At 55.1% G+C, this 25,925-nt stretch overlaps 6 protein-coding genes across 6 annotated transcripts; 2 read left to right on the top strand and 4 right to left on the bottom strand.

Moving 5' to 3' along the window:
* Positions 1 to 1,679: 1,679 nt before the first annotated feature.
* Positions 1,680 to 3,364, bottom strand: LTHEOB_11726 (Peptidase C14 caspase catalytic; the record flags this gene model as incomplete). Its single annotated transcript, XM_035508514.1, has 8 exons — positions 1,680 to 1,692; positions 1,753 to 1,765; positions 1,817 to 1,986; positions 2,058 to 2,496; positions 2,549 to 2,923; positions 2,979 to 3,054; positions 3,106 to 3,205; positions 3,255 to 3,364. The coding sequence occupies 8 exons, from the start codon at positions 3,362 to 3,364 to the stop codon at positions 1,680 to 1,682; spliced, it is 1,296 nt and encodes a 431-aa protein (XP_035365718.1).
* Positions 3,365 to 4,995: 1,631 nt separating this feature from the next.
* On the top strand, positions 4,996 to 6,568 carry LTHEOB_11727 (Serine hydroxymethyltransferase; the record flags this gene model as incomplete). The annotated part of the gene is made up of 4 exons (XM_035508515.1): positions 4,996 to 5,031; positions 5,085 to 5,135; positions 5,186 to 5,550; positions 5,605 to 6,568. 4 exons carry the CDS (start codon positions 4,996 to 4,998, stop codon positions 6,566 to 6,568), a joined length of 1,416 nt encoding a protein of 471 aa, XP_035365719.1.
* A 1,750-nt stretch (positions 6,569 to 8,318) lies between these two features.
* On the bottom strand, positions 8,319 to 10,166 carry LTHEOB_11728 (uncharacterized protein; the record flags this gene model as incomplete). Its single annotated transcript, XM_035508516.1, has 2 exons — positions 8,319 to 9,838; positions 9,890 to 10,166. The coding sequence occupies 2 exons, from the start codon at positions 10,164 to 10,166 to the stop codon at positions 8,319 to 8,321; spliced, it is 1,797 nt and encodes a 598-aa protein (XP_035365720.1).
* A 2,038-nt stretch (positions 10,167 to 12,204) lies between these two features.
* Positions 12,205 to 14,979, bottom strand: LTHEOB_11729 (Exo-beta-glucanase glycosyl hydrolase family 5; the record flags this gene model as incomplete). Its single annotated transcript, XM_035508517.1, has 1 exon — positions 12,205 to 14,979. One exon carries the CDS (start codon positions 14,977 to 14,979, stop codon positions 12,205 to 12,207), a length of 2,775 nt encoding a protein of 924 aa, XP_035365721.1.
* A 1,049-nt stretch (positions 14,980 to 16,028) lies between these two features.
* Positions 16,029 to 17,538, bottom strand: LTHEOB_11730 (Nicotinamide mononucleotide adenylyl transferase; the record flags this gene model as incomplete). Its single annotated transcript, XM_035508519.1, has 11 exons — positions 16,029 to 16,116; positions 16,168 to 16,272; positions 16,321 to 16,375; positions 16,426 to 16,452; positions 16,505 to 16,546; positions 16,600 to 16,629; positions 16,691 to 16,825; positions 16,883 to 16,970; positions 17,178 to 17,194; positions 17,251 to 17,268; positions 17,325 to 17,538. 11 exons carry the CDS (start codon positions 17,536 to 17,538, stop codon positions 16,029 to 16,031), a joined length of 819 nt encoding a protein of 272 aa, XP_035365722.1.
* Positions 17,539 to 18,941: 1,403 nt separating this feature from the next.
* Positions 18,942 to 24,726, top strand: LTHEOB_11731 (HECT domain-containing protein; the record flags this gene model as incomplete). The annotated part of the gene is made up of 5 exons (XM_035508520.1): positions 18,942 to 19,255; positions 19,307 to 19,395; positions 19,462 to 20,108; positions 20,155 to 24,478; positions 24,530 to 24,726. The coding sequence occupies 5 exons, from the start codon at positions 18,942 to 18,944 to the stop codon at positions 24,724 to 24,726; spliced, it is 5,571 nt and encodes a 1,856-aa protein (XP_035365723.1).
* Between the last annotated feature and the right edge of the window lie 1,199 nt (positions 24,727 to 25,925).

The following is a 25,925-nucleotide window of genomic DNA, read 5'->3' on the forward strand; positions in this document are numbered from 1 at the left end:
CAATAGACAAAAAGAAAGCTGAGCCGATCAGGAATCGAACCTGAATCTAATGCTAACGAGTGTCTACTAGCTTACAATGAATGTTTGGCTAAGTGATCGTAGAAGCATTAATGCTAGCCATTACACCATCGGCTCTTATTGATGGATAGTGAAGTGACAATTTATTATTATATCACCCAGCATCAGACAAACAAGGCTGGGGGTGGTAAGTAGCGGCCTTCCCACACATACAATAGCTGATTGTCGTCCGTTCCGTTGATGAAGTGCACTGTGTAATGCCGCCCCATCGTTACTTCAACAGAATTGTAGCTGTAGTGGGGATTAGTGATATCCTGACTAAAGAGAAGAGGGGCTGCAGCGACTTACAAGAGGTGGAGCGGAAGAGAAGACATTGCAAGGGGCAAGAAGTTAAGAGCACGGCTTCGACCGATGTATCTTAGATGTAATACCGACGTCAAGCCATTTCCCACGTGCATGAGCCATGTCGATTTCGACTCTGCTCGGGGCGCAAAGGACTTGCAGGCGTTAATTGCTTGCAGTGAGCAATACAGTACTCAAAGTATTGACAAGAATGCGATGTGCTATGCCGACTTGTTCGGGTGGTGCTGTCACCTGCCGCGACTGTTCTAACTCCGGTTTGATGACCACTGGGTGCAAGAGCACCGAAGGAGAATAACATGATATTTACCACTAGAACAATGGTAGAGGCGATAAGGCCAACGAAAAGCCCTGCTCGCCATCCGTTTAGTATATCATGCCACCAGCGAGTTTTGGACGAGATATCACGCGCCGAATGCTTCTTGATGAATAAACTTTTGCGATTCCGTACATAGTCGCTCGGCTTCAAGCGGGCGAGAAAAGGAACAGTTGCTGGACTTTAGCTTCATCAGTCTCTTGAACATGAAATCATCTTGGGGAACAAACCTGTCGGAAGGTACATTGGATATTTCTTTTCCGATAGGATCATTGTCTGGCATCGAGGAACTCCTCCGCGACAGGAGCTGTAAGTTGTTTTCCATTGTAGAGGCGGTAGGCGTTGATCCATTGCCGAACGTTGATTGCGGGTCGGAATTGTGAAGCTTTATAACTTTGCGTTCGGCCTTGCTTACATGCAGCAAGCTGAGCACTCATGGTAACGTTTCACACCACTCCCACATCCAATAGCACATAATTACCTGATCATGACTCGATAAGGCGCCGGTCCATAGGTATGTCAGAGCATCATTTCTTTTTCCGTCTGGCCCTATTGAAGTCAAAACTCATCCGGCCAGGAAATGCAATACTCCAGGCAATTACCTGACTCAAAATTTGTTTCGATAGCAAATAGTGCGAGCCATGAACAGTTTGCATCAATTTGCAAGGGAAAACGTATAGAATACTCGTTTGTTCAGGCGTTTTTCACTGACATTTCTTGTTCAGGAATGAGGCACGCACACGGAAAGAAAAGAGGTATAGGTCATTAAGTCATTCACAAGATAAAGCATAAGGTTCCTATCTGAGCGTCAGCAAAAATAGGAACATATCACTTGCAAGTAGTACATACCAACTCCAATAATCCATGCGTGGAAAGAAAATATCATAGGAACCCGAACGGAGTATCGACGCCAGCCAACCGCAAACTCTGGTATACCAACGTCCTTTCGTTATGTACAGATCACTCGTTCAATGTTGCCTCGTAATCACATAACAAACCTAAGGAAACCATGCGATTAGTCCGTTGTCATAACAACGAACCTTTTTTACATCACATACAGCAAATTCGTGTCTAGAACCATGTTAGCAACGACTTTAGAAAATAGACGGGGATTTCACGTACCCAACGGATGGCTGCAGCTAAGCTGTGGCTTCTGCGAGTATTTGCCTTCCAGCTCATCACGAATGCTGTTGAGCAGCTGAACATAGCTCTGCTGCGGGTTCTTCTTGAGAGAGGTGATGAAGGCCCAGCTCATGGCACCAGTAGCCTGACCGCCGATGGTCGCATCAGACCTAGGGTATTTGTTAGCTTGCTGACTTTACTCTCATCGAGTGCAGGGTAATGTGTTTTTGCCACGACGTACGAAGTCTGGGTATCCTTGCTTCCACTCCACATGATGACGTCTGCCGGGCTTGTCTTCGTCCTGAGGTTCCTCTTGTACGTATCATCGCCAGACGTAGCCTTCTTGAGGAAGCCCATGGCGGTGCTTGCCATGCCACCCAAATCTCCGCGCGCGTACGATGACACGATGCCAAGAAGACCTTGACCGGCTTCCTTGGCAAGGTTGGGCTCCTTGAGAACACCGGAGGTGGAGTAGATGTACGGAAGATCCAGAGCGGAACCGGAGTGGCAAGAGTCGAAGATGGCTGTTAGACGGACACCTGGCTGAAGCGATTGCACCATGATGCGGTGCATTTCGTCGTCGACAATGTGGCCGGCTTGGCGGAAATCAACAGGATAAATGACTTCATCGTATCCATCCTCCTCATCACCATCGAGATCCTTTGTCTGGCCACCGTGACCTATTCAAATGTGAGAATGTGGTCCAAGCCGTGATTGTGGGGTTTAGCGTACCTGAGTAGTGGAAGAAGAGCGAGTCGTTGGGGCGCGCATCTTTTACCAGCCAGTGCATGGCCCTCAGGATGTTCGCCTTGGTCGGCTGGCTCATGGGGTTCTGTTGATCGTCGGTGAGAAGAACCATGTCTTCGCGCTTGTAGCCAAAGTGCTGGTTGAGGTAGGCGCTCATGTTCTTGACATCATTGATACATCCGCGCAGCTGGCCCCTCTGCCCGAAGTAGTTGATGCCAATGAGCAGGGCCTTGCGTTGACCGGTGCAGTTCGAGTATTGGAAAGAATAGCCGGAGGGAGCGCCATGACCGAAGGCCTGGGCTTGCTGTGGGGGAGGAGGAGGCGCCGAATGACCACCCTGAGAGGCCTTGTTAACCGTGGCTATAACTGATCAGCTTGCGTTTCTGAGAACATACTGAGTAACCGTTGAACGCACGATGGCTATACTGCTGGTGCTGGGGCGGGGCTCCATTGGGCGCGCCATAGCCATATCCTTGCTGCGGCGGAGGCGTCTACTTTGGGCGTAAGCACAGCTCCTCACGAATGCCGACATGTCGATATACCTGTTGATAGCCGCCGTACTGGCCAGGCGGCGGAGTGCCATAGCCGTAGGGAGGCTGGGGAGAGTGTGCTGGAGGCGGATAGCCGTATTGACCTTGGGGGCTGTTGTTGTGAGCTTGGGCACAAACGGCGGGGTGGGGGCGGTACATACGGTCCGTACTGTTGAGGCGGAGGATAGCCTTGCCCATAGTTCTGGGGCGGGGGAGGGCCACCGTATCCGCCGCCGCCGCCGTGGTATCCTTGGCCTGGGTAGTAGGACATCTTGATGTTGTGTTCGCACCGAGTGTCGGCGTGGGTGGTGGAGATGTCGCAAAGAGTTCAAAGCTCGGTGAGCTAGGCGAGTGGGGCGAGGTCGCGCGAATCTGAGGGGGCGTGCGAAGCGACGACGAGAGTTCGCGAGAGTGAGAAGGTGGTTAGAGGGCACGACTGGAGGGAGGAGGCCTGTGAACACCCCGCCGCGTCGGGAGATGGATGGTAGGGCTGAGGACGCTGACGACGAGGATCCGGGAGAGATCTGCCGGCCGAGCCGATTTCCGCGAAGTTGCAGGCCACAACACAAAACACAGGTTCTGCACTCGCCACGGCGCCCTGTTTATTATTATCTGAATTCTCTAGGCTCTGTGTGACGGGGCTGCAGGGAAAGGGGATGACGCGACCGGTCCCGCATTTTTTTGGCGCCCCCGTCCAGCTGTGATGCCGCGCGGTGCCCAGCAGGCGGAGGCAGCCGCCGTTGGCTTCAACGCCCGCAATCAGCGCGAACACCCCATCCCGCGCCCCCGTCCGCGTCCGTCGCGAGCCAGTCCCGCTCCACGGAGGCCGTGATCTGCTCATCACCCGCGCCTACGGTCCGCTGACGTGCATTCGCTCAAGAGCCGTCTCCAGTCTGACAGCGGCCACATGCATTCGCCATGCCCCAGATTCACCGCTCCACACCAGCGCAAGCGAGCGGCAACTCCGAGCCTTCAATCATGCGGTTCCCGCTTTGAGCTGTGCGGGCGCCGAGATGGTGCGGCAAGGGTGTGTTGTGCAAGGCAAGCTGAACGCACGGGAGCGCCCTGTGGCGCTTGCAGCCAATCTACGGCCGACAGCGCGCTCTGCACTGCAGAAGCGACGTCAAATCCAGCTGCCATGGGTACCGCATTTGTCGCCTGGCGGCCTGGTGCGAAGTTTTGCATCGCCTCAATTGGGGCCATATCAGCTGGCAGAGTGTGGCTGACGCCCGCTAGCACGGCGCTCCAGCGGCGACTTGGAATGGCCCGTGCTAAACTTTTGTATTCAGACCCTTCTTTCTAGCCCGTCCCGTGCTGGCTTGGTCTTGTGCCGCAGGTACACAAATCGTCGGCGTCTTTCGGCGCGTTTATCGCCGGTGCGTGACTGTCTGACCTCGCAAGCGCCGGACTTTATAACTCGCATGCTGCCGTCATGAGGACCGCGGCGGGGAAATCGGTGAGATTGCGAGAGGAAATTCTTGTGGCAGCGGGCCGGGTTGCAGTCGGATGAAGATGAAGCCTTCTCTCGCGACATTCGGCGATCTCACTGCGGGGAAGCAGCGCAGCTCCAACCAGATTGACTCAGGAACCCGATGCTGCCGGGCAAGATGGATCAATCAGAGGAACAATAGCAACAAATGTTGCTTGTAGAGGTTGAAAGAGGCAGCGCAGCCCATGTCTGCAAGCAGCAATTGTCTCCGAGGCGCTCCGCGAAAGCTCCGCTTTGGCCCGTGATCGGCGCTGGTCCCTGCTCGATTTTTTGCGCGGGGCAACGCGAAAGATTGAACCACCGAGCCAAAGCTTCAAATTCTCCAACGCCCGTTCTCCAATTCTTCTCCTCTTCCACACCCCCCAAACTTCCTACTCTCTACATTCCGACCCTACTCTTCGGATACCCTCGCCATGTCTTCCTACGCTCTCCCCAAGTCCCACCAGGACGTAAGTGAACTCGCCGACATCGCCGCGGCGCATTCGCTGACTCAATTCTACAGCTCATGGAGAAGTCTCTTGTTGAGACTGACCCTGAGATCGCTGAGATCATGGTACGCATCTCTTGCTCAATGCCTCGATGGAGTCCTCTAACAACCCGTAGAAAAAGGAGATCCAGCGCCAGCGCGAGTCCATCCTCCTCATCGCCTCCGAGAATGTTACCTCCCGCGCCGTCTTCGATGCCCTTGGCTCGCCCATGTCCAACAAGTACTCTGAGGGTTACCCTGGTGCCCGCTACTACGGTGGCAACGAGCACATCGACGAGATTGAGCTCACCTGCCAGAGGCGCGCCCTCCAGACCTTTGGTCTCGACTCGGAGAAATGGGGCGTCAACGTCCAGTGCTTGTCCGGCAGCCCTGCCAACCTCCAGGTCTACCAGGCCATCATGAGGCCTCACGACAGGCTGATGGGTCTTGACCTTCCTCACGGTGGTCACTTGTCCCACGGTTACCAGACTCCCCAGAAGAAGTAGGTCAATTCGCCACTCGTGCGTAAATTTCAGCATGCTAATTTGGCCGCTAGGATCTCTGCCGTCTCTACCTACTTCGAGACCTTCCCTTACCGTGTCAACATTGAGACCGGTCTGATCGACTACGACCAGCTCGAGCAGAACGCTCTCATGTACCGCCCCAAGGTCCTCGTCGCCGGTACCTCTGCCTACTGCCGTGAGATCGACTACAAGCGCATGCGTGAGATCGCCGACAAGGTCGGCTGCTACCTGATGATGGACATGGCCCACATCTCTGGTCTCATCGCCGCTGGTGTCAACGCCTCTCCCTTCGAGTACGCCGATATCGTCACCACCACCACCCACAAGTCTCTCCGTGGCCCCCGTGGTGCCATGATCTTCTTCCGCAAGGGCGTCCGCAAGACCGACGCTAAGACCGGCAAGGAGATCCTCTACGACCTTGAGGGTCCCATCAACTTCTCCGTCTTCCCTGGTCACCAGGGTGGTCCCCACAACCACACCATCACCGCTCTGGCTGTTGCTCTCAAGCAGGCTCAGACCGACGAGTTCAAGCAGTACCAGCAGCAGGTCATCAAGAACGCCAAGGCGCTCGAGGTCACCTTCAAGGAGCTCGGCTACACCCTCGTCACCGGTGGTACCGACAACCACATGGTTCTGCTCGACCTGAAGCCCCTCGCTCTCGACGGTGCCCGTGTCGAGGCCGTCCTCGAGCAGGTCAACATTGCCTGCAACAAGAACACCACCCCTGGTGACAAGTCTGCCCTCACCCCCATGGGTATCCGCATTGGTGCCCCCGCCATGACCTCGCGTGGTCTCGGCGAGCAGGACTTCGCCAAGATTGCCAACTACATCGACGTCTGCATCAAGCTCTGCAAGAAGGTCCAGGGTGAGCTGCCCAAGGAGGCCAACAAGCTCAAGGACTTCAAGGCCAAGGTCGCTTCCGGCACCGTTGATGAGATCAACAGCCTCAAGAAGGAGATCGCCGCCTGGGCTGGCACCTTCCCCCTGCCCGTGTAAATGCACACTCAGAGGGGTATGAGAAGATGACAGGTGGTGTTACTTTCTTGCATTGTCTTGTTTCAGAGCTTTTTTTCTTGCACGCATAGAGAGCGTTTGGGTTAAAAAGCTGGCGGCAACCGGTTCAACAGATGGAAAAAAGTGGTATTGGAGGCTTCAACGACCGTTTCATGGAGTATTTACGATGGGCAAAAGGCTTGGGTTTGGCGTTTTTCTTTAACAATTTACGCGAAAGGATCCATGAGGATGCCGCGAGACAGGCAGAAGCTGCTTAACCAGCTATATCGAAAGAATACCAGAGATTACCTGCCAAATAATGTTCTATAACTTGTGACTTTGTCCCTCCGAGTATGTTACTGACTTATTTGTATAGCACACAACCAAACTCCATGTTCTATGTAGCGCAGTATGTATAGGAAGCCAGAAAACGAAGCTCACACCAGACAGGCTGTGACCTGGGACTACAATGCAATGTAGAGCTCGATATCCTCTTCATTGGAATCTGTTCATGCGGTCAGATTCCTTCGGCCCCCGTGCCCGTTCGATATCCTACGCACCCATATGTATCCGGCCATGAAATATTGTTGTCCAAAGATTGAGGATGCGCGGTAGATTTCGACGGACGAAAAAGGTAATAAGTGGAAGAAACAACATAGCAAGCAGACTAAGCAAGGCTAATTTAGCCTCTATAGACCACTCCGAGCTACTGCTATCTTGAAGCTGGGCGCGTGGGTGGATAGAGGTCGGGGACGGGATCTGAATAGAGGGCATGGCAGAAGTCGTGGCCGACCGAGATGTAGCTTGATGGTTCGTGAATGAGTTAGTGCTGTTCGGGAAAATGTCATTTCTAAATGCTTACCCGATGCGGATGAAGGGATGAGACTTACCACTCTTCAAACGGAGCGTTACTTTGGTCGAGTGAGGCCTGGACGCGAACAAAAAGTTGAGGTAGTGAACGAAACACTGAATATACCTAGAGGCCCATGCACCGTTGCCACACGTGATGTCCCAGTACGATGGAACTCGACCCACTACACACCGAGGGCTAAGCTGAACAGAGCAGCTTTGACAAGCTAGCCGTGCATGACAAGACTGAATTCCGCCATTACGGCAACCATCCCCTGTTGCGAAGCTCTAAGTGTGATGTAGATTAAAGATATTATGGCTTTTTTCTTCTGGATATTGCTCCGTTCACTTCTGGCGTCAACTAGCTGCTATGCGCAAATCCCTTTTCTCTACTGGCAGTACTAGTGAAGAAGTCCTACTGCTATCGAGATCATGGAACTAGAAATCACTTGACCATACAGCTCCCCCCGTAATCTCCAATGTATAAGAAGCTGCAAAGCGTCGGTGTTCTGTTACTCACACTAAGAGAAATCAAATCCCAGCGTCCATGAAACTTTATGTATATACCAAAGCCATCTCTCGTCTTTCAACCCATCTTACAAGAAGACAATCTCATGACAGTCGTGATCTCATGTCATAATTCGTAAGGGTCGTTTCTCATGTCATCGCATCACCCACACACCCAGTACAACCAAAAGACAAAAAAACACCAAGCTCTGCCGTCCCACTCCACCAAATCCCAGAAACAAACCAAAAAAAGGGTAGAGAACGAATGAACGAAGTCAAACCAATCCCACTACACACAGGATTACCGGAACCCTGCACAACCCCATCAAAATGAGCGAACATCCCAAAACCCAAGAAAACCCCCTAAACCCACCGCATCCAAATCCCCCCCTTATAATCACTCCCCCCTCCTCAAAAACCTCAACAACCCCCCTCTCCGCCTGCCCCCATCGCCCGGAATCTGTCCCACCTCCATCGCCGGCAAATTGCCCCTCAGCGCCGCCGCCTCGGCGTTCGCGCGCTCCATGGCCGCGTAGTCCCACGGGACCGTCCACTTGCGCATGGGGATCTCGCCCAGCTTGGTGCTGTCGGACGAGAAGCTGTACGTCGACGGCGTGGTGGTCAGGGCGGCTGCGGCGGCGGCGGTGGTGGTGGCTCTACTGCGAGAGGAGGTGGAGCCGGCCGAGAGTTGGGCGGACGGGTGGAGGTGCAGGTTGACGGAGCCGCTGGTGCTGGTGCGGGGTTGCTGTTGCTCTGAGTTGAGCGGGCGTGGGCGCTGCGGTGCTTGCAGGTGCTGCTTCTTTGGCGGTGGGGCGGGCGGCTGGCGGCGGTGGAGGACGTTGGGGTTTGGTGGTGGTGGTGGCGGCGGGGCTGGTGCGATGCTACTGCCGGGGAGTTCGGCGAGGGCGGCGGTCGAGACGGGGAATTTGGGTGGGCGGGCTGGTTGGAATAAAGGAGGGGCGGCGGCAGCGGCAGCGGTGGCTTGTTGGCGGGGCGGGCGTTGCGGGATGACAAGGGGAGCGGGTTGAAGATGAGCCAGAGGGTTCTGATGCTCCTGTTGACGCTGCGGCTGTGGCGGCTCCTGTGGAGGGATGATGGGCAGGGCGTTGGCTTCACGCAAGGGTCGAGGTCCGTGGGGCCAGGTCTCTGGGCGCTGGAGGGGAGGTGCGGTGATGGCAGGCACCTGAGCTTTTGCGGTTACTGGAGCAGCAGCTGCTGGGGCCTTGACCTGGGGTTTTGCGGTCGTTGGAGCAGCAGCTACTGGAGCCTTGACGGGTTTCCTGGTGAGAGACATTTCACGCGAGGGGGGTTGAGACATGGCTGTGGCTTTGCTGTAACTGGGCGGGGGGTCGGACCTGCTGGTGGAGGTTGACTGGGAACGAGGAAGCTGAGGCCTGGGTGGAAGGTCTACGGGTGGGAACGACGTGGTGACAGGCGTCGAGGCGGATGAACCAGAGGAGGCATTATTGCTTTGCCGTTGCGATCTCGATGCTAAAGCCGCGGAAGAAGGCTTCTTCATAGGAGGATACTTGGCACTGTTGCGAGGCCTCCGAACGATGACAAGCTCCGTCTGGGATCGTCTCGGTTTAGGCTTAGCGCCGGGTATCCGTTTGGCGTTGGCACAACCACCACGCTGCCTCGGATTCGCTGATGATCCACAATCATGGTGGTGGTGGCTGCCGCAGCTTGGGCATTTGTGTCGGACCCGATCCAGGACAAGCTGTGACTGAGAGAGACGTTGGTAGAGTTGGCCCAGAGCGTCAATGGCCTCGGCCCTCGACGTGTCGGAGAGACTTGTGAGCGACTTGTAGTCGGGATGGTGGTCATTCTTGCCCGGGGATAAGAAGGCTCCGATGATGGCTACGAGGCCGCTGTTGAGCTTGAGTAGGACTTCGGTGAGCGATGCGTGGGCAATTGCTGTGGCATGGTCAGTACAGCCTTGGACATCTAGCTGGACAAGGATCGTACCATCGCCCTGTGCGAATTTCTCGCCAACGGCGGCATAGTTGCTCTCATAGTGGCGCTGGATGTCGAGTGGGTTTTGCCTGAGCGAGTTGCTGAGTTGTAGCTCGTCGCCCGACGGCTCGAGTTGGGCGGGCGTCGCGCGGTGAGACTTCTTGCTGGACCTCCGACGGCGACGTCTCTCTCGTAGGCGCTTGAAGACGTCGAGTCCGCTGGTGAAAGCGCCAACGATGGCCAGAACAGAGTCCCCGACGGGGGTGTCGCGCTGCTCGTGATGCGCCATGCTCACAGCGGTCGCTCAAGCGGTCGCAGCGATGGCATAGGGCGACGAGGCCGAATGGGGAGCGGCGGGAGAGGGGTTTATTTGGCACATGTTTGTTGACTGGTGCCCTGGACGCGTCTAGGTAGCGGGGGCGAGTCGCAAGACTAAGGTGCATGTAGCCGCCGTATCGCGCGCTGCCAGCCTATCGCTCGCCAAAGTGCATGCATTAGCTCCCAGCCCCGTTTCAACCCTGTCCTGGTGAACAGGACGCATCCGCTCGAGCCTGACTGGCCTGGCCGTGCAGATGTGACGGCTTGCGGCGAGCCGTGCGACGAGCTGAAACCACCTTCTTGCCGGATGGCGAGCTTAAAAGAAACATGGCCGAATCATGAAAGGCAGTCCTTGTCGCGACGCCGACGCGCGACGCGGTGTTGCAGAGATCATCGCTCCTTCCGGCTAGCCTTCGTCCTTTTTCTGTGCCTGAGGCCGGAAACGGCTCGACATCTCCTCCCGCTGCGGGCCATCCGCAGCAACTGCATGCGCGCGCGCTCCGTCAGCATCGTCACCGGACAGACCACTCATGTCCTGCACCTACGGGCAGATATTCCCATTTGCCAGGTCATCGCCAAAGCTATCCTCTAACTGGACGCCCTGAACACGTCTCCTCTCATTCGGTCGCATGTGCAATCCGGCTCCCAGCCTCCCCTATTTTTACCCGCACGCACTTGCGTTTTTCGTGGTACTTCCAAAGCTTCGCGAAGCTGCCGTGTTTCCGGTGGCTGGTCAGGCGCGTTGGCGAGATGCGTTGCCCGGAAGACGGTGCTGCAGTGGCCTCTTCGCTTCTCGTTCGTGACGCACACATTACCGGTGAACGGGTTCTGGACTGAAGCAGCCTGGCGATGACTCGGTCTCACATGCGCTGCAGAGTGCCGCGCGGACACGCAGCAATTTCCTGTCATTTGGGAGCAATCTAGCGTCTACAGCCTACCTTTCGAATCTCACAAGAGTAGAAAACAAGACATAAAAGTGCGTACAATCAAGAAGATCAAAGAAACTCGAGACAGTGAAGGGCTGAATAGCATTTAGCTTCAAACAATCTATGTTCGGCATAAGGAGAAGTAAGTGAAGCCAATCTCTATCTACATCTTTTCCCCATCGCGATCCGTCGTCCGCACCGGCACACGATCCCGCCCGCGACTCTACTTCCATATACATAAAGCGGGGTTTGAGATACATTACTGCAAAATTCGTAGGATTGTGGCATGTCATTTCTCATGTTTTCAACGCTTACCATACTGTCGCACTCGATAGTCTTCACCAGGCGTAGACAAATAGTTCGTGAAGGTACGTAATAGCTATTGAACGTTTCTATTTGTCCTCGGACTCTGACATGTAGAGCTGGCTGCATGACTGAGACATTGCAATGAGAAATCTTACCACAGCCCTATCACTAAGCTCGGGGTCGTTTTTAAATAGCCTAGCGATCAGGTGTCGTAGAAGCCATCCAATCTCTACGAACAGGTCCATAAGATGGCATACACGTGGGACAAAGACAAGGAAATGAGCTCAATATTATATGACCTTGAACTTTCAGCCATTTCGTAACGTAGTCTTAAAACCATTCAGTGATCTGATCTGGTTTCACTCTTCTGGGGCGTCTACTGACTGTTGTTGTGTACTGATAAAGCACATGATACAGGCTTCAAATTCGTGAGATCGAAGAGCTGGATGAAGTGCATTTTGTCGTAATCATTTTGGTTTAGTCGTCAGTGGATAACTTCACAGCTCATCATTTCTTCTCCACGATTTTCAGTATTATAGAGCATCAAGATACTCATGAGCACTTGTCAGAATGAGAAGATAGCTGACATCGTAGATTATCGTAAGGGGTCGTGAATGGGAATTTGAAGTCCGAAAACCCAAATCTAGTGCATTAATGCGAATTCTCCAATAAACACGCTATCATCGCTCATGCCAGTGCAAGACACGAAAACACAAAAACAACCCCTCCCACATCCATAGAAGCATGAAAAATGATTCCAGCACATGTGCCAGAGTCTTAGTAGTTCTCCGCCAATCCCAGACCCGAATAATCCGGAATGTCACTCGTGTTACACGAGAACGCACTGCGATCCCACACCTTCTCCGGCAAGATCCCCGCCTTCATCCCGCTCTCCCAACTCCACTGGACAGCCTTCTCCGTCTTCCACGTCCAGTAGAACCAGCCCCAGGCCTGCTCGAAACTGTAAATCTGCGCAAGTGCGAAATGAAGGAGAAACTGCTTGTACGTATCGCTGTAGTCGGAAGGATCGGCGTTAGCATTGTTGCAGGAGCAAATCGGGTTGTTATCAGTGGGGCAGGTGGGCGTGAGAACCGAGGTGCCCGTATCTCCTGTGTTATATGTACCCTCCCAACGCGTGCCCCAGCCGACGTTGTTGATGTACTGGGTGCAGTCTGTATCGGCCTGCGACCATTCGCCGCACATGGTTGGCCCGAAGCCCGTCTTCTTGTTCATCGAACGGAGCGACTGCTGCGTCCAGCCTTTGCACGCGTAATTGACCTTCTCGGCGTGCGAGAATTTGATCAGGTCCACGTTGAAGATGACGTATTGGTGCACGTCGAGAAGGAGATCTTCGTAGTCTTGCAGCTTGCCTTGCCAGTTGTCCAAGCCCATGAAGCCATCACCGAAGACGAGAATGGCGGTGATGTTGTTGTTGCGAACGAGAGGAATGACATCGTCGTACCACTGGATAACAGCATCGGTGTCGAGTTCCACCATACGAGGCTCATTGGCGAGGCCGTACATGGTGACAACATTCTTATAGCGGGGCTGGGCGAAGAATTTGGAGAGCTGGTCATGGATGTCGAGACTACGCTGTCTGTTGAGGTCGCCATCAGTCCCGTTTAACCACCCGATGACACCCTGCTTTCCGCTGTGGTTCCAGCCGTTTTGACTGCCCGGCAACCCATGGAGATCAAGGTTGACTCGAAGTCCTTGCTGTCGGGCATACTCTATTCCACGGAGGAGATACCGCCAGGAAACTTTAGGAACATATGGATCACCGTCATAGGTGGTCACAGCCCAATAGTTGAATGGAATGCGGACGTGGTCAAATCCCGCGTCCCGAATATCAGCAAAGGATTGCTTAGTGATCCAAGACGAGTAATGTTGCTCCAGATTTGATTTGGCTTTCGTGCTTCCCATGCTTTTGGTGAGTGTCCATTCATCAATGACACTATCTCGGGTATTGTAGGATTCAAAGAAAGATGGCGTAATCCAGGGTTCCAGGTTGAACCATCCGCCGACGTTGACACCACGGATGGACATTTCGCCATATTTAAACTCCTTATCCAGAGCAGGAACGTGCTCGTTCGCCTGGACACTGTCATCCCAGGTCATGTTGAGGCCCATGATTGATAGGCCCCCGACCGTGTCGTTGGTGAAGGTGACATTGAAGTCTTCCGTGTCATACCATGAGAATGGGTCCAGAAGCCCACCCTTTGCCCAATCAGGGATGTCATCCTCGGAGATGCTGTTCAGGTTACTGTTGTCCGGTTTGCTCGAGTCCGATGAGCTTGAAGAAGAGGAGGTATCACCACCACTATCGCTGTTCTTCTTTCCCGATACCACAACAGCAACGGGAATGATGATTGCTAGGAGAAGAACAACGATGCCGACGCCGATGAAGATCTTCTTCCGTTTCTTCTTCTTCAACTCTTCATCGTAGTACTCGTCCTTGGTACCGCCACCACCGCGATTAGCCGCCATGCGGTACTCGTAGTCTTCCTTACCGCCCTCTTCAAGCAGCGGCCCGCTGACAACTCGACTCTTTCTCTGTTTTCCAGCAATCGCTGTGGCCGCAAGCGCTCTTTCTTTTCTTCTCTGCCTTCTTTCGTCTCTCTCATCGTCCGTGTATTCTCTCCGTCTCCTCCTCGGTTCCGCGGCATCGTCCGTATACGGGTCATCAGTATACGGCTCGGGGTACTCGTCATACCCCCTCACCCTGATCCCGTCATTACCGCTGGGATAATGCCGCGGAACCTCCTCCTCTTCATCGTCATCCTCCAACTCCGCATCGACGTGCCTGCTCCTCCTAAACCCCATCTCCTCCTCATGCCTCCTCCTCTTCTCACGCTCCTTCTCCGCCGCAGCCGCCGCGGCCGCTTCCTCCTTCGCCCTCCTCTTCTCCCTCCGCTCCTCGCGCTGCCTCTCTTTCTCCAAATTCTTTTCCTGGTCGCGCACCCGTTTCACGTAGGCCTCATCGTACCGATGTGCCTTCCACCCACTCTTGGCGTTCGAAGCGTCCAGCTGCGCCAGCGCATCCGCATGCAGCAGCGGGCGCGCGCTGGCGCCCGAATCCCTGCTCGCCGGCGTGTCCCAGCCACCACCACCGCCGCCACTGGCTCGATGGCCACTACTATCTCTCCTCGGCCTGCGCTGCTGTCTCGCCTTCGTCGGACTGGGCGAGCCATCGCCGCCGGTGCGATACGGCGAGTCGTACGAGCGCTCCGGCTGCCTCAGGATGGGTTCGCCGGTCGAGTCGGTGGCACGGTGGCCGCGGCGGCGACGGCGCTCTTGCCGTTCCTGCTGCGCGCGCTCGTAGTGTTCGCGGTCGCTGGACGGAGTATGTTCTCCAGGAGCGGCGGCGGCAGCGTGGCGCGCGGCACGCTCGCGTCGGCGGCGGCGGCGTTCTTCATCGTCCGTGTCGCCGCGGCTCTCGCGTCGTTGACGTCGTCGTTCGCGTTCGCGCTCGGAGCGGTAGCCCTCGCCGTCCTGCCGGTCGCGGGAGTAGTCGCGCTCGCGGGGCGATTCGTAGTGGTAGTCCCGTGGCATTGGAGCTTTTTTTTCAGAGAGCGGTAAGATCAACCGTGGAATGCTGGCTGCGAATGCGGGGATCGTTCGTCGCCGCACAGCTTTAAGAAAAAGAAAACTTGATTTCGTCAAACGAGGGAGCAGAGTGCGGAATGGATGCAACAAAAAGGCACACTCGAAGAAAAAGAAAAGAAAGAAGGTGACGATGCTGTGCTAGAGGTACTGGAGGAGACAGCGTAACGTTTCCACGCGCGCGCGTTCACCTCCGAACGAGTGGCTGGTGGCTCATCCTAGGCGCGATCTGGGCACCAGCTGGGCGGCGCGGCGGTGTTGCTATAGCAACTCACCGATCAAACACCATCCGCGCTCGACGCTCAAGTCTGGGGGATCCTTGCGTCAATGCGTCGATGACGTCGATCAGCCGCGTCTTCCTGGTTTCGCCCCTTGAGGCTGAAGAATCTAATGTGATGGAGTCTTGGAGAACGACAAGTTCATGGGCGAATGCATTCTATACTTCTTGCGTGTTCTGCCCCTGGCTTTGAGCTGCCGACAAACTGGCCTCCGGCCGGACGAACTTGCTGCTCGCCATCCTATTACGATGCAAACATTATGTGGTTGGCGAACATAAAAGGAATAATGATTGTCTTAAATATACCAAGCTCTTGAGTTTTGCACGTTCTGAGGGGCCATGGGGTGTGATCATCCGAGGACGTGCGTCATCTGGTTGATGCAAATTCTCAGTGGTATCATGTAGTATCTGCAACTATTCCTACAAAGTGAGAAGCATGATGGCGCAGGCGTTCTCCAATGCCGGTGACGGCTTCTCGTCACTCTCTCTCTCTCTCTCTAATCTCCGAAAATGCCCAAGTCTCATTATTGCGAAGCCACCCCGGCCCCGGTTCGGGCCTTTATGTGGTATCCTCCCGTAAATCATGCCATCACGCCAAGCGTGAGAGTCTCGTGAATCTTGTAGCTCTCGTGGCGGGCCCTGTTTTGCTGCGTGCGGGTCCTCGACCGTGCGAGCTGACAAATTGTTTTGGTTTGAGTGTGCGAACCGATTCGCAGGTCTTCTATGAAGAGCTGGAGGCCGATGCCACCTTACCATTGTCTTCCTTCTTCTCGCCTTCATCGCTGTACAGGCGGTTGGCCTCAATATACCTGGATTGGTGTCAGCACATTACTCTATATCAGTGAAGGACGGATGCTTACTTGATGACTCCTTCGGGTACCAAGTAGCGGATGGACATGTCTCTCTTCAAGAAAAGCCTAATTCTTGTGCTGGAGACATCATTCTTCACCAATTGGTGGATCACACTACAGTCGTTAGATGTGAGTACTACGCGTTACACGGGAACTACTTACTAGATGTTGTCCCGCCACTGCTGGAGACTAGCAAGCGCATCATCAATGTCCGTGCCTAATTTCCGGTTAGGTCAAGCTGGAGTCGAAAGGTTTTGGATATTTTACCTTCACGCTCAACAATAAATGCACCATCTGCAAGGCGTCAGAACAGTCCAGTGCAACCTTTTCCATTGGGCAGACTTACAGTGGCCCAAAATGTGGTCCAGATCCTTGGGGGCCCAGAGGTCTGATTTCCAATTAGCTCGTTTCGGCTACGTGGGACAGGTTTCCAAGCCTTACTTGGCGTAGACATGGTCTGGATCAAATCGGCTGTGGATTATACCGTTAGCACTTTGTTAGGTAATCAATCATCCCATTGTGGCAAACTCACCTCCAGCAAGCAGCGCAACCCTGACCTTCCTCTTCTGACCAGTGTAATCTTCGATTCCACCGCGGACCTCGTTCAGCTCGTGGTCAAAGTGATCCAGCACTTTGGCGGTGGGCAGGTACTCCTTGTGCAACGGTTCTGGTCACGTGACATTAGCTCAACGTGCATATGCCCTGCGTCGGCACTCCTACTTACCCCATTGGTCGACTGAAATCCATGAAGAGTCTGCGACTGCCAAATTGCACATGTTGATACGGTGTTCTGCCGAGGCCAAACCGGCTTTCTGAGCAACTGTTAGCAACGCTCGAAAAATTGATCGTCGCAATTTGCGACTGTTGAGTCAGCTCGGCTGACGAATCCGACAGACTGCCGATGCGGAGCAGATTGGGAAAGATTATCCCAGCGCATACACGCCAGCGGAAAAGCGGAAGAAGAATCGTAATTTGAGGGATATTTGGGATATGTCGCAAGGCGGAGAAAAATGACGTACCTTATAGGCGTCGCCGACTATGCGGAAGCCATGTTAGCAGCACGCAAGACCTGGCGGACTCCAAGGGACTTACCAGGCGACAAGTACCCGCCTATAGAAGACCAGTCAGCATCCAAACTACGCAGTAGCCAGGGTATTGTAACATACCAACGACTTCAAATTCCGTGTTGTACCTGACCCAGTCAAGGGCCATTTCGAATATGCGCAAGTGCAGGTACGTAATCGGGCTGAAGGAGCCGCAAGCGACGAGGACCAAGGGTGTCCTGCTGCTGTCGCTCAACACCTTCTTGAGGCGTTGGGTCGGGAACTCATAGGTGGCGAGGGAGACCCCGTTCTGGGTGGCGGGCTCTTGTTGGGACATGGCGGCGCTGGTGAGGGGAAAGGCGGTTGTTTGGTAGAGGTGCGCGATGGCGGTCGGCGACGGTATGAGTCGAGTGGATGACGTCCTCGGCTGTGCGCAAAGCGGCGGAGGCGGATCGGCCGGAGAGGGACGTCGGTGTGGAAGGCTGGCGCGACAGCAGGCAGCGAAAGCGCGCAGGTGTAAGATAAGGCTGGGCGGACGAGCGGTTCAAGTAGGCGGGCTGGCGCCGGCTCGAGGGAACAGTCTGTTGACGGACAAGGGCCAGGAACGGTTTCGCGGTACGGTCGAGCAGGCTAGCGGGGTCGGAAAACGATTGAGGCTAACTAACGATGAGGGGTCACGGCGGTGCAGCTCGGGCTACGCAATATGCGGCTTAGCATGCGCGCTCAAAAGGCGAAAAAAGCAACGAAGACCCTGACTGCAAGCGGCGGGCCGGACTGTTTATAAGCTGGCAGTCGTCGCAGGCAGCCGCATTATAAAGCGTGAAAGCACCTAGGCGCTCAAAGGGCGGCGGCGCCGTTCCATAGGCGAATTCCATTTCCCGATATCGCTGGTGCCATCGTGACCCCACGGCCGAGCGTAGCTAGATGCTTCAGGCTGCGACCATGCTCCGGCTATTACGGGCGGATCCACGTCATGCGTGGGTTGGCCCAGCAGGGCAATCGGTCCCTGGGTGGCATTGCGCCATAAGTCCTGCCGATTTTGAGCCATGCGCGGCGGAATTTGCTGCTTCAGCACTGCTTCTGAGACAGAGCGAACGGGCCGCCGAGCGCGACGGCGCGGCCAATTCCTGCTTGCTCGCGTGCTCGCCGTGGTCTAAGCTCCGCCGGACGGCGGCGATAGGCGTGGAGTGGCAAGCGGACGCTGGGTGGGTAGGGCGCGCGGGTCGAAATGGGCTGGGCCGTTGCGACACAGCTCTGATTAAGCGCGAGCACTGGCTCCGTCGCCAGTGCGTTAATCGCCGAAAGCGAACCCCATCTACGTCTATCTCAACTACACCCACCGCACGCCTCCCCCATCCTCCTTTTCCATCCTGGCGGCATCTGGTCCTTCCGAACGGCTCGTACGCAGCTCGCATCACACCGCCTCCGCTTTTGACCACCGCCTGCACGCCCCGCCTATGGCCGCCAGGTCGTAGATTTGTGGCATGGACCGGGAGTGTCATTCACCAGCACATTCACCACCTGGACAGCTGCACGCATCTTCGACGTCGACGCCTTTCTCTTCCAGGTACAGCCCCGCCAACCTTTCTTTGCCCTGCTCTGCGAAGCGGCCACGGTCGTGACCAACGCAAACGGGCTCCACTCTCCCGCCTTCCTTGATCCACGACGCTGCGACGCCCTCTACGCCGCACCACAGTCAGGATCGTCCACCGCACCACCGCCAGCACAAGTCAAGTTCTCATGTCTTCCAGAGTCACTCGCTCTTCTGCGAGGCTCTCAGCAGCAGGTTCCTCCAGTCAGTCGCCCGCCCAGCCCAACACCAACACCACACCGGCCCGGGCGCCGCCCTCGACACGGAAACGGAAAGCCGCCGCTCGCGAGACGAGTCCGGAGCAGCAAAAGCTCCAGGAGCCTGAGCCCGCACGCGCTTCAGCTTCGAGGCGCACTAGCAAGCGGGTCAAGGTTGACGCTGCGGAACCCCCCGCACCCGCCCCGTCCGCCACCTCTCGCCCGAGGAAGGGCAGCCGAGCAGATACGGCCATGTCCAGCGCGGGGTACAGTTCTGGTCCCGAAAGCCCATCAATGCATCGCGCTGACGTGTCCAGACCATCGTCGGGACCCTCAGAGGAAAAGTCGAACCCCGCAGCAGCCCAGTCGTCATCGAGGCGCAAGACCAGCCGCAAAAACCCTCAAGGTGCGCACCACCACGCTACGTCAGCGCACCACGCTCCAGATCTTCCAATGCTAAATCCCTTCACAGACCCGCTCGCTCCCACCTCACCTTCCACCCGCCGCTCGAAGAAACAATCAGCGAAGCCTGACGAGGATGTTACAATGAGGGATGACGATGACATCGAGGACGGACAAGATGAGGGCGCAGACAGAGGTCGGCATGGCATGAGCGACGACAGCACTGGAGAGGGCGGAATGCCTCCGCGGTACGACGAGGATGATGACGACGATGATCCGTTTGGAGGTGGTTTCCTCGGCCGTCCTGGAGGACCTTCTGGCCTGTCGAATACGCTGCGAGCACTGAGTGGCATGATGTCAGGCATGTCCTCACGCCTGCGCAACATCTTGGAAAACTTAAGACAGAAAGACGACCCGTCGGTGCAGTTGATCGCCCTGCAGGAGCTCTCCGAGATCTTGCTTGTGTCGACTGAAGATAACCTCGCGGGTCACTTCCCACCTGATCAGTATGTCAAAGAGCTTGTTTCGCTCATGCAACCCAACGATTTCGGTGAAGAGAACCCGGAAATCATGCTCCTCGCGTGCCGTTGCATAGCCAACCTCATGGAAGCTCTTCCAGCTGCCACCGCCAACGTCGTCTACGGCGGCGCGGTCCCGATCCTGTGCCAGAAGCTGCTTGAAATCCACTTCATCGACTTGGCTGAACAAGCTCTCAGCGTAAGTCCTCCTGCAGATCCCCCAGTATCTTGCTAACGATGTCCAGACGCTCGAGAAGATTTCCGTCGAATTCCCCGCGTCGATCGTTCGAGAGGGAGGCTTAAACGCCTGCCTGACGTATCTCGACTTCTTCCCCACTAGCACGCAGCGAACGGCGGTGACTACGGCTGCTAATTGCTGCCGTAACATCCCAGAGGATTGCTTCCCCACGGTCCGCGATGTCATGCCGATTCTCCTTAACGTGCTCAACAGCAGTGACCAGCGTGTGGTAGAGCAAGGCTGCTACTGCGTTTCCCGGATTGTAGAAAGCTTCAAGTACCAAGACGGCAAGCTAGAAGAGTTGGTTAGCCCTGAATTGCTCCAGGCAATCCTCCGTTTGCTATTGCCAGGCACCACGAATCTTATTGGGCAGAACATCCACACTCTTTTCCTCCGCGTTTTATCGATCACGGCACGCGCCTCGCCTCGCCTTTCCGTGGAGCTCTTCAAGATGAAGGTCGTCGATACTCTCTACCAGATTCTCACCGGTGTGTCTCCACCCGATGGTACTGAGGACATCGCAACCAAGATCGACAGCGTTGTCATCATGCAGGCCTTGATCCACCGCCCTCGTGAGCAAGTCTTTGAGACTCTCAACGTGATTTGCGAGCTTTTACCAAATGTCCAGAAGGATGGCCTTACCTATCTTGACGACATTTTCGACGCTGGATATCCCACGGACGAGTACCTTCCGATGTCAACCAGGTCGAGGAAGTCTCCGAATGACAAGAGGCTGGAACTTCTGGATGGCTGCAAAGAGGAAGTCAGGCGCTTTGCCATCATTCTCTTACCCACCTTGACGGATGCTTACTCCAGCACGGTCAATCTCAGTGTTCGCCAAAAGGTCTTGACTGCCCAGCTGAAAATGCTGTCCAATTTGGATGAGGATATTCTGAAGGAGGCTCTTCGGGCCGTCCCTTATGCATCTTATCTGGCATCCATCCTTTCGCAGCAAGACCACCCGTCATTGGTCACATTTGCACTGCAGGCTGCGGAACTTCTTTTGAAGCGCCTCGAGTCTATCTACCGTTATCAGTTCTACCGCGAGGGTGTGATTTCGGAAATTTCTCGTCTGGCCGATCGGCCTACGAAGGACCTGGAAAAGCAGAAGCCTAACAAGCCTGCTTTGGAGGCCGAGCCGTATGGTTCTTCTAGCAAAGCCAGCAGTGAAGCTGGCGATGAGGATCTCGACCGTGAAATGGACGATGGCCCGGAGGATGACATGCATTCGGACGATGACGAGGAAAACGAACATGATGACCACCATGACGACGAGGACGATGATGATGACTCCAATTCGTCTTCCTCATCCGGCGGACGTTATGACCGGGCGCCTATGCCTAACATTGACGACATCATAACTCTCCGCGCCAAGAAGTTCATGGAGGTCCATGAGACTGATCAGGGCAAGGAAATGCGTGAAAAGGCTTTGACAATCCTGGAAGATCTCAAGTCTTTGGCTCAGGAGATCAAAACCTGCTACTCCAGCACTGCCTGCGACAGAGGCGAGGACCTTTTCGTCCGTCTGGCCGAGTACTTTGATGGAGATGCCCTCGAGAGCATCACGAGCTATGAGCTCCTGACGTCTGGAATTGGCGATGTGCTCCTCGAACTCTTCGCCGACTCGAACGTATCCAGTAAGCTGGAGGCGAGAACTGCGTTTCTGGAAGCTTTCATGGGTACTACCAACCAGAGCAAGCAAAAGACTGCAAGCACTGCCTCTCCGATCACCCCTTTCAGCATCTTGGTGAGCAAGCTCCAGGACTTGCTTAGCCGCGCGGAGCACTTCGAGGTCATCACGGTTCATCAGAATACCTTTGACAGCAATCGCAGTTCCGCTGCTTCTATGCTCGCAAAGCAGCTCAGGTTGAAACTGGTTGCCGATGACGATTCTGGTATTCCTCGAGCTTACAGGAACATCATGGTCTCCATCCACGCCATTGCCACCTTCAAGGCCCTGGACGATTATCTCCGGCCTCGAATCGCCCTTGCCGAGAGACCCAGACCCTCTGGCAGGGCCCGTGATGGAGTTTCTGGTGCAATCGCCGCATACGCCGCGGCTATTGCGGGTCGCAGCGCTGGTCTTGGAGGCCGAGATGCCCCATCAACACCACCTTTGCCGGCCCCAGCAGATGGCACGAACCGCGCATCTTCATCAAAGAGGACAACGAGGTCGAAGGCGGCAGCAGGCTCAAGCGCAAATCCCGAAGCTAGCACGCCGCCGGCTAAGCAGCCCGGTTCTGCCCCTAGACGTTCTAGCCGGAAGCGCCAGGGCGAGGCGAACCCGCCGCCTCCACCACCGCCGCCTGCTCCATCCTCACTTGATGATATTAGAGACCCTCTCGAGTGCGCTGACGAGGCCCAATTGTCTGACGAAGATGACTTGGGAGACGGCGATGGATTGGATGCGATCGTGGACGACCTTGAGGACGAGATGGATGAGGATCTTCCTGATCCGTCCGCAGTCAGCGTAGAAGTCGCTTCGAACGGCAGAGCTACGGCACACAAGGAAGATGGAACCAGGGTTGCAACGCCGTTGGGTGGATCTACGCCATCTTCAGCACGCGCGGCTCAGGCTGATCGTTCTCTTGCTGAGAGGATGGCTACCGAGCAGCTTGCCAGCCTTGCCTATCAACGCAATCTGCTTGGCGGAAACCCGGCTTCTGCCAGACCCATGTCTTACGCTGCTGCCATCCAGGCTGTTCCCCAAGACTGGCACATCGAGTTCAGCGTCAATGACCAACCCATCTCCAACGAGACTACCATCTACCGTGCTGTCCACATGAGCCAGGCTGATGGAGCCGACGCCTCTCGGAACATCTGGTCTCCGACGCACACGATCAAGTTCAAGAAGGCGACAGGACCGCCTCCTGCGGAGTCCAGCTCACTGACCCCTCCTCCGGAGTCGGCGTCCGACGTGAACGGTATCCCTCAGTCCTTGAACAAGAACCCAACGACATCGTCCATCTTGCGCCTGCTCAGCATTCTTCATGAGCTGAATGCCAACCTTGATGACGTTCTTTCTGAGAAGAAGGATACCATCAAGGTCAACGCCGAGCCATTGTCTCAGTTCGTGAACACCAAGCTCACTGCGAAGCTTAATCGGCAGCTTGAGGAGCCGCTCATCGTGGCCAGCAACTGCCTTCCCAACTGGAGTGAGGATTTGGCCAGGCTTCACCCCTTCTTGTTCCCATTCGAGACGCGCCATCTGTTCCTTCAGTCAACATCATTTGGCTATTCTAGGTCCATGGCGAGGTGGCAGAACGCGCAGTCTTCCACTGACTCCCGTCACGACCGCCACCGCGACGAGAGGCCATTCTTGGGAAGGGTGCAGCGCCAGAAGGTGCGCATTTCGCGTAACAAGATTCTCGAGTCGGCCGTCAAGGTCATGGAACTCTACGGCTCCTCACCGAGTGTTCTCGAGGTTGAGTACTTCGAGGAGGTTGGAACTGGTCTTGGACCGACGCTGGAATTCTATTCGACGGTTTCCAAGGAATTTTCCAAGAAGAAGCTCAAGCTCTGGCGGGAGAACGAGTCAAACGAGAAAGACGAGTTCGCCTTTGGCAAGCGTGGACTCTTCCCTGCTCCCATGAGCGCTGAGCAGGCAGAGACAGAGGATGGTAAGAAGGTGCTCCATCTCTTCAAGATTCTCGGCAAGTTCGTTGCTCGCTCCATGCTCGACTCGCGCATTATCGACGTGTCCTTTAATCCCACTTTCTTCCGCATTGGAGACAACACGGCCGTCAAGCCGTCTCTGGGCGCCGTCAAGACTGTTGATTCCGACCTTGCCAGGGCGCTTGTCTTGCTGAAGAAGTTTGCCAAGGAGAAAAAGAAGATCGACGAGGACCCCAACATGCCACCGGCTGAAAAGGTGTCTGCGATTGAGGCAATTGAGGTCGATGGCGCCCATGTGGAGGACTTGGGTCTCGACTTCACTCTCCCAGGCTATCCTAACATCGAGCTCGTCGAAGACGGGGCAAACACGTCGGTAACCATTGAGAACGTCGGTTCGTACGTTGACAAGGTGTTGGACATTACATTGGGAAGCGGTGTACAGAAGCAGGTGGACGCATTCCGCACCGGATTTTCGCAGGTCTTCCCCTACTCTGCATTGCGCGCGTTTACCTCAGATGAACTCGTCATGCTCTTTGGTCGCACTGAGGAAGATTGGACCTTGGAAACGCTCATGGACTCGATCAAGGCCGACCATGGCTACAACCTTGACAGCAAGAGCGTTCGCAACCTGCTGCAAGTCATGAGCGAGCTCGACGCGTCTCAGCGTCGTGACTTCCTGCAGTTCGTCACGGGCAGTCCCAAGCTTCCCATTGGTGGTAAGTAACTCTGTCCCCATGGTCGAATACATGTGCTAACAAGTCGAATAGGTTTCAAGGCTCTTACGCCGATGTTCACGGTGGTGTGCAAGCCAAGCGAGCCTCCTTACACGTCGGATGACTATCTCCCCAGCGTCATGACTTGCGTCAACTATCTCAAGATGCCCGACTACAGCAGCCTTGACATCCTCAAGGAGAAGCTTTTCGTTGCTATCAAAGAAGGACAGGGTGCTTTCCACCTTTCTTGAGTCGAGTCGTTCTTCTCTCTGGCATTGTAATGGTTAGAAATGGTAGGGAGGGCAATGGGGTTTGCTTGCTTGCTTGCTTAGGGTGGCGCGGGCATCACAAAACAGACAGTTCTTCATTCTCGTAATATGGGTACTTATGGGGGATCTATGGGCATTTGCTTTTGCGACGAGGGGGCATTTCTCATCAGGGCGTAGATGTTCTCTCTTCGACAACCCCTTTCGGCGACTCATATCCATGATCAGATTATCTTATCCCATCCGCTGTTGTCCCTTTTTCCTACTGGTTGGCTGGCTCACGGGCGACTGGAGTTTCACACATTTCTGTCCTTTCCTTTTTGAACAATTGTCCCCGTGCTTACTCCTTCATGTAGAGCAGACGGTTCTCTCTGCGCGTTTAAATTGCACGGTCAACTAATATGCCGAGGGTGGGGGGAAGGAGAAGCTGGTATCACGGGGAACTCTTTCGCTTTTCTCATTACTGTGGTTGGGCGCAAGAGGACATTCTCCCAATCATGATTATACAGAACAGAAGTAGTAGTTTTTATTGCGAAGGGATCTGTGACTGGCACGTCTGTCCATGAATTGGTTGTCTAGGTGTGGTTTCTATGAGGTATCAAGTGCTAACAGGTAGGTAACTAGACCCTAGGCTTTTCATATGTATTGACATCCTGTGAGATTACAAGGCTGGCTATGAAGTAGATCCGTGATGCGCGTAGCCGACCTCGTATTTAGGCGACACGGCGTCCTCGATATAGAGCAGCATGATCCTTCCTTGGGGTACGTGTTGTCCAAGAAATTTAAAAAAGAAACCTCCAGAGAGCAGCACTGATAATTAGTATCAGGCTCTACTTCGCCCCAGCTGTATCGCGTTCCATTCTGAGAATTCAAAGCATCGGCCGTCTTCCGCGATAGGCACAATGCCGACTTGGCAAAAGGTCGGGGGCCCAGTCACACAAATATATTGGAATTTGGCCCCCACCACCGGAAAGGCGCATGGATACGCAGTCAGAACCGAAAGTGGTGCCCCATCGTGTCCAATGTTGGGAAAAGATCAGCCAATCGGCAAAGCAGAGCCATGGAGCGAACCATGAAGAGGGGGAAGGCTTTGGGGGCGGGTTGCAGCCAAGCCACAGCCACCATCTAATGGCTAATTTCTCGCTTCTTGATGGGTTCAGCTTGCGGGAGGAGTTCAGCCTGCT

The sequence above is a fragment of the Lasiodiplodia theobromae genome, assembly GCF_012971845.1.
Source record: "Lasiodiplodia theobromae strain AM2As chromosome Unknown scaffold_52, whole genome shotgun sequence".
Taxonomy (NCBI): Eukaryota; Fungi; Ascomycota; class Dothideomycetes; order Botryosphaeriales; family Botryosphaeriaceae; genus Lasiodiplodia; species Lasiodiplodia theobromae.